Source organism: Pseudochaenichthys georgianus, chromosome 1 (genome assembly GCF_902827115.2).
Source record: "Pseudochaenichthys georgianus chromosome 1, fPseGeo1.2, whole genome shotgun sequence".
Classification (NCBI taxonomy): Eukaryota; Metazoa; Chordata; class Actinopteri; order Perciformes; family Channichthyidae; genus Pseudochaenichthys; species Pseudochaenichthys georgianus.
The window spans coordinates 34,825,849-34,838,220 of NC_047503.1; the positions used below are offsets into that span (position 1 = coordinate 34,825,849).

General features: G+C 39.6%; 1 protein-coding gene across 1 annotated transcript in view; it reads right to left on the reverse strand.

Moving 5' to 3' along the window:
• Positions 1-2,731, reverse strand: part of pdia2 (protein disulfide isomerase family A, member 2) — a 5,571-nt gene extending 2,840 nt beyond the window's left edge. Inside the window, 6 exon segments of the mRNA XM_034085070.2 lie at positions 1-114; positions 705-842; positions 955-1,088; positions 1,531-1,654; positions 1,656-1,762; positions 2,397-2,731. The exon segment at positions 1-114 is cut by the window's left edge and continues 3 nt beyond it. Of these exon segments, the coding sequence (XP_033940961.1) occupies positions 1-114; positions 705-842; positions 955-1,088; positions 1,531-1,654; positions 1,656-1,762; positions 2,397-2,664 (885 nt within the window). The 5' untranslated portion in view covers positions 2,665-2,731.
• Between the last annotated feature and the right edge of the window lie 9,641 nt (positions 2,732-12,372).

A 12,372-nucleotide genomic window follows, 5' to 3' on the forward strand; every position in this document is an offset into this window, starting at 1 on the left:
CTCGCTGAATGGGATGATCAGCTCTAGGCTGTTTTCCATTATGAAGGCGGTCAGATTTTTTTTGTCCAGCTTCCCTTCTTCTGACAACGAGAAGTCTGCTCTGCGGTCGTCAAACTACACCAAACACACACACAAGCACATATTCAACAGGGGTCATGGAAGGAAAAACACAATAAATAAATAATGAATTAGTATTTCCTTATGGTTGTTTTGCATCTAATGTGGATGTTTTGTTTCTTTTGCTTTCTAAACCTAACTTAAACCATGTCATTTTTATAAATCAAAAAGACTCGAGCTAGAAATCCCTTTCACAGAAGTCAAAATCAGCTAATATTCAGACCTTTCTATCCATGTGAGGACATTTGTTCCTCAGAAGATACTGTTTGCACTAGATGGCAGCAAAGCTAAATTGTTACAGCTTCTATTAAACACTTGACTCAGTGCCCAGGGGCGCCGCCAGGGATTTTGGGCCCCATGAAAAGATATCACATTGGTTACTTAAACATTGTTTTCTTAATGTTCTAAAATTGTTTGGGCCCCTGTCAGTCACGGGCCCTTAGAATCGTCCTAACTTGTCACCCCCTTACGGCGCCACTGTCAGTGCCCCTCAGTCAGTGCCCCTCAGTCAGTGCCCCTCAGTCAGTGCCCCTCAGTCAGTGCCCCTCAGTCAGTGCCCCTCAGTCAGTGTAATAACATGTTCGTACCTTTTTGAAGAGCACCACCGAGTTGGCCTTTACTTCATACTTCTGGAAAACCTCTGGAATCGCTGACACAGCAAACTCAGAGTCAGTGAAATCTAAAGCGAGCTCCTTGAAGACTTTGGCCTCCTCACTTTCCAGATTCTGAAATAGACATAAATCAACATGTAAGTATGAATGTGAAATAAAATGTAAACATAATATGGGAAAACAATTCTTTTTTTATAGTAAGGATGGATAAAATAAATTAACTTACATCAAAGAATCCTACAACATTGATGTAATGTGAGTCGATGAACTGAGCTGCAGAGTCTGCAGAGTCGAGCACGGGAACACCGGGGCCGGCACGACGCTTCAACCACTGGACCATTCCCTCTGCTGTCCTCTTACCTTAAACACACAGAAAACACCCAAATAAGCTTCTTTGTTAACACACAGACATCCCAATGGTTGTCAATGTTATCTTTTCATTTCTGTAAAGTCAAACATTAAAGACACAAGAGGCTATTCATCGAAACAGACAGCTTAAGGCATGTAAAAGAGAGCAGACAGGTTCAGCAGTGACCAGGTAAAGTAAACACACATGGCTGTTCAGCGCACAGTTAGTGATGACGTCGGCATAGTAACACAATTGTGTATCCTGAGTTTATCTTTCTCCTTGATACTCATGTGATATGATTATTCACATTTGCATATAATAGTATCTTTATTTCTAATAATCTGTTAATGTTAATACTTTCTTGTACTTCTTTGGCAATGTAGATTTGTGATCACTTTTGCTGATGACGTTTATTTGAATGTGTGCATGTTCCTGTGTCTGTGTGGTATTTACCAGAGAAGTCCAGGGGCTGCTTTCGGTCTCCGTTGATGAACAGTTTCAGAGTTGGAAAACTTTTGATGTCAAACTCATCGCCCAGCTCCTTCTCCTCTCTGACGTCCACTTTGGCCAAACGGATCCCTGCAGCCTCCCCCCCCCTCCTCCTCCTCCACCTCCTCCTTCAGCATCCCAGCAGCCTCGGCGTAAACAGGCTCCAGCTTTTTGCAGTGGCCACACCAGGGAGCATCTAAACACAAACACAGACAGTTAATCTCTTTATACAGCATGGAGGAAATACTGGAAATCAATAACCAAAGCAGCAGACATGCAGCTGCTCCACAGGCCTCTGTCTCGTCCAGTATTTTGTGCTGCTATCACATGAAAAGATAAAAATGGAAATAAGCTGCTGATAGCAACAATGGCAGTTTGGCTCGGCCTTAATCCAGTCTGCTTTCTTCCTTGTCGTGACCTCACCACTCGCAGTGCTGAGCTCATCTGTGGGAGAGTTTAACCAGGAGAGCATCTGGACATGAGAGGCCATGTGTTTGTGTGATAACGCCTCATGGAGGCTAGATCAAAAGACAGTGATAAATATTCTTTCCTCGAGGTCGCTTTTCTAAGTTATTCCTAACGTTTTCAGCCTTTGTTTGCGTGTATTCTTTTAGGAAAGTATCCATTCTTGACACCTTTAAACACAAAATTGGTCAATGTCAATACATTTTGCCACTGATTTCGTTTGTGCTAATAGAACAATGATAAATGTAATATGGTTGTCTCAGGTGGTGGAAATACAGTATAATGACATTTAAAAAGAGTTTGATGTGACCCACTTGGCACAAAATAGTTTATTTATCATTAATGGATCATTCATAGCTACTCACAGAACTCCACCAGTAGATACTGATTCTCGCTGAGAGCTCTGGCAAAGTTGTTGATGTGGAGAATCATCACATCGTTGTCCTCCTCTATCTCTGTTGTTTTCTCTTTCTCTTTGGTTTCCTCCTCCTCTGCTGAAGTCTCCTCCGTTGACTCCTTCGATGTGTCTTCCTGTATTTCTGCCTGTGAGGGCTCTGTGTCGTCGGCCCGGCTGCAGGAGGCCCACAGCAGCAGGCCCAGCAGAGTCAGGGACAAAAGTGTGTGCGTCCTCATGTTGGCGTTTCTGCTCTGGTACCTTCGCTCAGGTGTGGAAACCCTAAATACATGTGTCACTGAAAGTTTGCACCTTTATCTGTTTAAGATGCAGAGTGTGTGTCAAAATGCTACTGGCCTTCCCTCTTATCCAATCAGACGGTAAGCCTGCAGGACACACTTGCCAGTTTAAACCAATGAAATGCTGCCCTGTAGATTCAGAATTGAGCAAACTCTAAGAGTGACTGTTCAAGAACTGTACTGAGCTCTCCTTCCTCTTCCACTTTTTTTTGACTATTTTATTCATTTTGACTTTTAAACCCAATCACCTACCAGGTGGAAGCATGTATATGTGTATACTGATTTCATTTAAACTTTTTATCAAGGCCTTATCAGACCCTCATTTACCTAAAAACGTGAAAGTGCACAGTAATTATGTGGACGTATAAGCTCTTGTCTTATCTCACAATTTATGTTCCCCCCTCCCCCTCTGTATTGTTATAACACAATAAAGAAGCGACATGACTTGATCAATTGAGAACGGAGGGCTATTTGGAGATGAATTCTCAAACAGTTAAACAGTTTACTGTCATTTTTCATTTAAAGTTGAGATTAAAAGTGTGTTCTTTTACCACAACGTCAGCGCAAGGTCTCCTTAGTATATATTCTAGTTATTGTGAGGGAATTATTTGCTTAGGTATTCAACCTTCGACACAGTTAATCGTTTTCTCTGTGTTACTGTCTCTTTTCTCATGGCGTTCTACAGCCTTGGGTATTGCTGCTATCTCTCTTAAGGAGGAGCAGCTTGGGCACATTGTTGTTGCCAGTCTATGACAGAGCACAAGCCGCCATGAGGTAGTTTACTGTTCAGGGACGAAGGTTCCCTGGCGCACATTCTTTCCTATAGACGAGAGCTCTATCCCTGCTGAAAATACCAGCTTAGACCAGCTAAATTGACCAGCCAGTAGATATTAGGTTGGATGGTTGGCTGATTTAGAACCAGCTAAACCAGCTAAACCAGCTAAATTGACCAGCCAGTAGATATTAGGCTGGATGGTTGGCTGATTTAGAACCAGCTAAACCAGCTAAACCAGCTAAATTGACCAGCCAGTAGATATTAGGCTGGATGGTTGGCTGATTTAGAACCAGCTAAACCAGCTAAACCAACAGACTGAAGAACAGCTTCTTTCCCAGAGCTGTGGCCTCCATCACTCCCATCCCTGTCCAACCACAAAACACACTATAACATGCACACATACAAACACACTACTTCCCATCAAAGACTGCAGCCTAAAATACCATGTTATTTATTTGTATATTTATTAAGTATCAACTGATATTTTTTAGTAACTATTTATATTTAAACATTGTAGCTTTATATATTTTAACATTCTGGTAAAGTGCATATGATGACCCTGATTATTATTGCTACTATCTCTGCTTTATCACTGTTTTTATGGATGTGTTCTTATTTATGTTATGTATTGCATTGAGAGATGCCAACTGAATTTCGTTGCACTGATGTGTGATGACAATATTCTATTCTATTCTAAATTGACCAGCCAGTAGATATTAGGCTGGATGGTTGGCTGATTTAGAACCAGCTAAATTGACCAGCCAGTAGATATTAGGCTGGATGGTTGGCTGATTTAGAACCAGCTAAACCAGCTAAACCAGCTAAATTGACCAGCCAGTAGATATTAGGCTGGATGGTTGGCTGATTTAGAACCAGCTAAACCAGCTAAACCAGCTAAATTGACCAGCCAGTAGATATTAGGCTGGATGGTTGGCTGATTTAGAGGGGTTTTGGACACTTTAGCTGGCCAGGATGGCTGGTTTAGCTGGTGCAGCTGGTGCAGCTAAACCCGCCATCCTGGCCAGCTAAAAAAAAACAGCATACCAGCATCCATCTATCACCAGCTTATGTTTAATAACAGTATTAAATATACCATGCTGGAAGCTTACCAGGATTCCAGGTGACCAGCATACATTGTTTAAATACTGGTATGATTATTTAAACCAGAGAACATAAATATATTACAAAGATTCATTGTGTCATGTATTCTGGTATCTACCAAAAATAAAGACATTGTATAGTGTTCATAACAGTATTTTAATTTAATAAATAGCAATAAATAACTAGTTAATATAATAAAATACACAGTAACAATATAATAATTATACAAATAACAACCAACCTGCAAATCAACCTATACATCAACAATAAATATATGATCTAAAACAGGTGCATTTGATTTAAAATAAAAGTAATACATAGAATTCAATATTTAAATGGTAACAAAAACAGTAAAACTATGATAAGAAAAAGGCAACAAAGAAAGTGTTTTTTCTTTTTTCTTGTTCATGTCCATAATGTTTCCCCAGACTTTCCCAATCTGGCATTTCTGTCTGTTGAAGCCAATTCTAGAAGCAAACTGAAAATAAATGTACAGATATAAGTACACTGTAAAAAGAAAACTTGAAATGTACGTTAACATGTGGGCTGCTGTGGTTGCCAGAACTTGACCGTTAAAGTATGGTAAAATACATTACAAATTACAGTTGGTTGGCATAGACGTTACAGTCAACAATTGCTTATGGTTTGCATTTGATCACCTTTGTCGACTTGCAGCCTAAATACAAAGATAACTCCACTCCTCTCTTACCACTCTTACCTCTAATAAGCCTTGGTAGAACTAGTGTCCGAGTCATAGGGTCCAAAACTGACTGAAGACATGTGGAACAGAGGACAGGCATGGTTCCATGTACAGGGAACTGGAACTTTGAACAGGTGTTTTCATCTTTTCTGCCTGAAGATTCACAAGTTCTTGATCAGGTGTTTGATGTGGGCTGGCATGATCCTTTCTGCAGTGATGATGAATAAAGAAAACAAAGAAAACATTATTAATAATAGCAATGATGGTAACAACAATAATATTAGTATAATTATTTATATAGCACTTACACAATTGCAAAGTGATTCTCACAACAAAAATAAAGAACAAAACAATATCAACAATAAAAAAACAAATTATTATAGGAATGTTAAAGGTGGGTAATTTATTTCAGAAACACTTTTTGTTATATTCCATGGAATGCTCTTAACACCCCGATAGCAATGAATATGAATATATTAAATGCTTTGACAATAAATACATTACAAAAATTCATCTGTGGAAGCTGTGGCGCTGTAAAAAGCACGACCAATCATCTGAGCCGGCCCGGCTAAAGTAACTGGATCCATCTGTGCACAAACTTATCTCGTGCCCTCATTGGTCATGTGCGCGTTCGTGTGTGTTGGAGGAGGGGCTCTGTAAGGAAGTGGCAGATTTTTTCCGGCTGTGTATTTTCAAATTCGAGCGCACTCGAGCTGGTTTCTCCAAAATTACCTACCCCACCTTTAAGAGACAAAGATATTATCAACATTCTAAGAGGTCGATTACAAAAGGTAGACTCGGATCTTGATGACATCAATGAGCAGTTCCAATAGATGCTGTTGTATAAAAAGAAATAGAATAGGTCCAGAGTTCCTCTTTTTTGTGTTGGATGATTTGTTTTATTGATTGCTGATGGATGTTAAGATGTGTTTTACAATTATAACAAAAAAGATTATTGTAATTGAAATCAAAAAGATTGCAAATCATAGTTTTAATAAACTCACTAGCAATATAGGGTTTATTCAACAGCAGTAAAGGATGAAGTTGCTTAATTAACGTACACTGAACTGTAAAACAACTTACCACTATTTAGGAAAGGCTCTGATCAGAAGGGTTGACTAGTAGGACAGCAAAGAGGTGGAGGAGGCAGAGCCGGCCCGACCCATTAAGCGACATAAGCAGCCGCTTAGGGCCCCTAGCAAAAAAATAAATAAATGAAAAGAAGAAATAAATGAAAAAAAATAATAATCTCAGTACACCTTCGCCGTGATAAGTATGTTTAATTAATTTTGTTAATATGCCTAGATTGCCTACTCTCAAAGTCATGTATTATATTATTGAGTCAATAATATAATACATTAACCGTGCTTTACCTGAACCTCATGACACTAGAGAGGACGGTAGGAATGTAATTTCTCGTGTTCAGTGAATGCAACAGAGGCAAGACATCAGACCAACCAGAGTTGAATGGAAATAAACATCTGTCTTATTGGCTGACAGGTACCTATCCTGTGAGCTGTGACAATGTTTAAAATAAACTGTCAGTCGGACTCAGAGTTTTTGAAGATGGACATAAGAAAAACATTTCTTTAAGTTATGCGAACATGTAAGCAAAGCATAAATTACAGCTACGTTGACGTTACTTTGAATTGCGGGGGTAAGCTAAACGGTTAGCAAGTAGCTATAGTTAGCCAGATAAATCAAATAAACACTTTGTCATACAATCTAAAGGTAATGTTTTAGCGTTACCTGGTGATTTCAAAGAAAGCTGTTGACTTACCGTTCGACATGAAGCTAGAAGCTACCTTACAGTACACAGTTGATCCTGAGTCTTGTCAGTTAAACTAAAGTGTTTCATAGTTAGCTTAGCTAAGCATCAACCTAGCACTGAAATATATGGATGTTATACGACAGTATTTCTGAGAAAAAGTCAGCTGAAATGGTGGCATAGTTGCCACTGCTTTACGTGTCGACAGCATGTTTTAACGTATTTGCAGCAGTAAATAAATGTGGCTGTTTAGCCAATGACGTTGCCATAACAACACCTGCATTTTAATGTGCAACCTCTTTTTGTGAAAGATTTTTGCATGAAATCAATCAATCAATGTTTATTTATATAGCCCAATATCACAAATGTTACATTTGTCTTAGTGGTCTTCACAGTGTGTACAGAATATCAGTATGACAATACGACACCTTCTGTCCTTAGACCCTCACATCGTACAAGGAAAAACTTCCGGAGAAAACCCAGTTTAAAGGGGAAAATGGGAGAAACCTCAGGGAGAGCAACAGAGGAGGGATCCCTCTCCCAGGACGGACAGACAATAGATGCCGTGTGTAAATTGAAAAGATAATACATTTGCAACATATTTAGTCCAAATGTTTGGAAATTCATGTGTGAATAATAGGAAGATGAATCCACGAGGATATCCATCCAGCACCTATGATCCAGGACCACAGCCACGACTCAAGATCCAGGGCTCGCGATCCAGGACACAGGACCGCAGGATCATCCATGTCTCCGGATCCCGGCGTATATAGACACCAAAAAGAAAGAAATTTGGGGAAGCTGGGTTAATCAGAGAGTACACAGGTATAGACAGAGAGAAGGAAGAAGTAAGATGTCCCCCGACAAACTAAGCCTATATCAGCAAAACTAGGGGCTGAATCTAATCAGCCCTAACTATAAGCTTTATTAAAAAGGAAGGTCTTAAGCGCACTCTTAAAAACGGATAGGGTGTCTGCCGCCCGAACACAAACTGGAAGCTGATTCTACAAATGTGGAGCTTGATAAGAAAAGGCTCTGGCTCCCATTGTACTTTTAGAGACTCTAGGAACAACCAACAACCCTGCATTCTTGGAACGCAATGCCCTAATAGGACAGTAGGGTATAATGAGTTCTTTACGGTAAAATGGCGCCTGCCCATTAAGGGCTTTGTAGGCGAGAAGAAGAATTTTAAATTCTATCCTGTGTTCTATAGGGAGCCAGTGTAAGGCAGCCAGAACAGGAGTAATGTGGTCCCTTTTCCTAACTCTGGTTAGTACACGAGCTGCAGCATTTTGAATCAGCTGAAGCGACTTGACTGACTTCTTGGTACACCCTGATAATAAAGAGTTACAATAATCCAGCCTAGAAGTAACAAATGCATCGACTAGTTTCTCTGCATCGTTTTGAGGCAAGATATGCCTGATTTTTGCAATGTTACGTAGATGGAAGTAGGCGGTCCTTGAAATTGATTTTATGTGGGCGTTAAAGGATAAATCCTGATCAAATATAACACCAAGATTCCTTACAGTCTCACTGGAGGCCAAATTAATGCCATCCATAGTTAGTATATCTTTAGATAATTTGTTTCGTAGATTCTTCGGGCCGAGTACAATAACTTCAGTTTTGGTCGTGTTTAACATCAAACAATTTAAGGTCATCCACGTTTTTAAGTCCTTAAGGCAGTCTTGAATTTTATTTAGATGATTAATTTCATCAGGCTTGATTGATAAATATAGTTGAGTATCATCCGCATAACAATGAAAATGTACAGAATGATTCCTTATAATATTGCCTAACGGAAGCATATATAATGTGAACAAAATAGGTCCGAGCACTGAGCCCTGTGGCACTCCATGGCTAACTTTGGTTTGCGTGGAAGATTCATCGTTAACACGTACAAACTGAGAGCGTTCAGATAGATAGGACCTAAACCAGCCTAAAGCAGTTCCCTGTATGCCAACTAAGTGCTCTAGTCTTTGCAATAGGATATCATGGTCGATAGTATCAAATGCAGCACTGAGATCGAGCAAAACAAGAATAGAGACAAGTCCCTTGTCTGAGGCTATTAGAATGTCATTTGTGACTTTAACCAGAGCTGTCTCTGTGATGTGTTCTAAAGCCAGACTGAAAATCTTCAAATAAATCATTGTTTTTTAAGTAATCACACAACTGTTTTGCGACCGCTTTCTCAAGAATGTTTGAGAGGAACGGAAGATTAGAAATAGGTCTATCGTTGGCTAAAACCTCTGGATCGAGGTTGTGCTTTTTAAGAAGCGGTTTTATCACTGCTACTTTGAATGATTGTGGAACATAGCCTGATAATAAAGACATATTCATAATATTTAATAAAGAAGTGCTAATTAATGGAAAAACTTCCTTCAACAGCTTAGTTGGAATTGGGTCTAACACGCACGTTGATGGTTTAGAAGAGAGAATCATTGAATGTAATTGTTCAAGGTTTATGGCTGAAAAGCATTCTAGTTTACTATCTAGTGTAATATTAGAACTTACGTTTCCGGGAGCTGTTGATAACACTATACTGGTCAAAGGCAAGAGGTCATTAATTTTGTTTCTAAGAGTAACAATTTTATCGTTAAAAAGCACATACAAATCATTACTACTGAGTGCTATGGGAATAGAAGGCTCAATCGAGCTGTGGCTCTCTGTCAGCCTGGCTACAGTGCTGAAAAGAAATCTTGCATTATTCTTATTCTATCTTTAGAATCTATTAATGAAGAGTAGTAGGCTGCTCTCCCTTTATGCAGTGCTTTCTTATATTCATTGAGAGTAATATGCCAAATTAAACGAGATTCTTCAAGTTTAGTGGAACGCCATATCCTTTCAAGTTGTCTCGACTTTTGCTTTATTTTGCGGGTTTCGGCATTATGCCATGGAGCTAATCTATGTTGTTTTATTTTCTTCTTTTTCAAAGGAGCAACAGAGTCTAATTTTATTCGCAGCGCATCTATAACACTATCAACAACATGATCAATTTGGGGTGGTGTACATTTTGTATAAGTTTCGTCCCTTACATGCAGACATGCTATCGAGTTAAGTATTGGTGGAATCTCTTCCTTAAATTTGGCTATAGCACTAACAGATAGGTTTCTGCTGCAAGAGCTTTTGACTAATGCTTTGTAGTCTCGTAATAGTACTTAAAAAGTTACTAAGAAATGGTCGGATAAAGCAGGATTATGCGGTTCGACTAATAGTTGCTCAATTTCAATACCTTAAATCAGAACAAGGTCGAGAGTGTGATTATAGCCAGGGGTGCACATAACTTTTTTGCCCTGGTTCTCAAAGGAGCACCTGGAGATGTTGCTTGGTGCTCATCCTTAAAATGAAATAAATAAACTGGTCTATATTTGTCAGACACACAGCACAGAACACACAGAGGTGAACACAGAACACACATGCAGAGGCGAACACAAGACAACATTAGCACGATCAGTAATCCTACAAGCTGTCATCACTACCCTCCTCACTGTCTTCCTCTCTGTCAGACATGGTAGCTGATGATGGATGCCTACTACTTTCTCTCTGGTTGAGTCTGCGATTAGCTGCTTGCATCCACAAGTCAACAGCTGGTTTTGGGTCGAAAGTCCAGTTTTAAAAGGATATGTTTGGTTACTGTCCTATAGTATACATTGGAATGATTTCAAACCTGTTTATCCCAATAATTATAAAGGAGTGCCTTGAGAATATGTGTTTACATAAATTGTGACCAAACCGTTTGAACTTAGACTAAAGTGAACTATCTAAACACTCAGATTCCTTTACCTCACTGAGCTGTAGTTATCAGTCTCTCGGTCTGACTGGAGAGGACTCTCCCTCCACATCATTGTAGAAACATCTTCTTCTTATATCCGCAGCTAGCACCAGATTCTAATAACAACAGCGCCGGTACCGGTGCACCCTCCCTCTCTCCCTCGCTCGCCAGACAAGCCAACATCCCCCATTTTCACGACTTACAGCGCCCATCGTACAGGGCAAATGAAACGTGTAACCGGGGTGAAAAGGGTGTTTTTTCCCCCTCCCAGAACTACCAGCGCAGCACCTCCACAGATCTGGCGCCCTAGGCGAAAATCAACGCCAGTGCGACGGGCCGGCCCTGAGTTCATATGCAACTCGCACATATCTTTCTCTCTCTCACTTTTCTCTTTTCTCTTCTCCCTTCTCTCTCCCTCTCTCTCAATGTTGGTATGCAAATGCGCCTTTTTTCAAATGACCCGGTGCTCTTTTTTTGGCCGAGGTGCGCATGCGCACCTGCGCACCAGTTATGTGCAGCCCTGATTATAGCAGTGGGTTGGTTTAGTTACACTCTAACAGAAACCAACAGAATCTAATATAGAGTTAAATGCAACAGTAAGGCTATTTTTATCATCGTCAACATGAATATTAAAGTCACCTACGATAATTACTTTATCTGTTTTAAGTACCAAAGTTGATAAAAACTCAGAGAATTCTGATAAGAATTCTGAATAAGGACCTGGTGCACGGTACACTGTAACAAATAAGATTGGCTGCAAAGTTTTCCAGGTCGGATGCGTAAGACTAAAAACGAGGCTTTCAAAGGAGGTATAATTACATTTTGGTTTAGTATTGATAAGTAAACTTGAGTCAAAGATTGCTGCAACTCCACCTCCTCGGCCCGTGCCTCGGGCAATATGAGTATTGATATGGCTGGGTGGAGTGGCCTCATTTATGCTGACATATTCTTCATGTCTCAACCAAGTTTCAGTGAGACAGCATATATCAATATTATAATCTGATATTAAATAATTTACCAATATTGATTTAGATGCTAGAGATCTTATGTTTAAGAGACCGCATTTAATATTCCTGTTTTGTTGCACTGTAATAGTTGTTACATTGACTTTTATTAGGTTATTATGTATGACACCTCTATTAGGTTTTACCTTACATTGTCCTTGGGCAGACACACACACACCGTTAATATTGGGTATTTAATCATAATTCTTCTGAATGATATTCCTATTGACAGCTAGTTTCTATGTGAACATTATGAGATGGACAGCCAGAGAGAATAAATGAAAAACAGTTCATTAGAAATACTATATGATAGTAAAACAAGAATACAGTTTAAAAGGGGAGTGATTTGTAAAATATCAATAAAGACAAATCTGTTTACAGTTCTGTTTCATATGGGTTTTGAGAGATGTATCCATAGATCTCTTAATTTTGCTCTCAAAGTGCACCAGATTGATGCTTTTAACTTCAATATTTTAAAACAAATCTTCCCGGGGGAGCATGCCTCCGGACCCCCCTAGAGGAGGTTAGGTC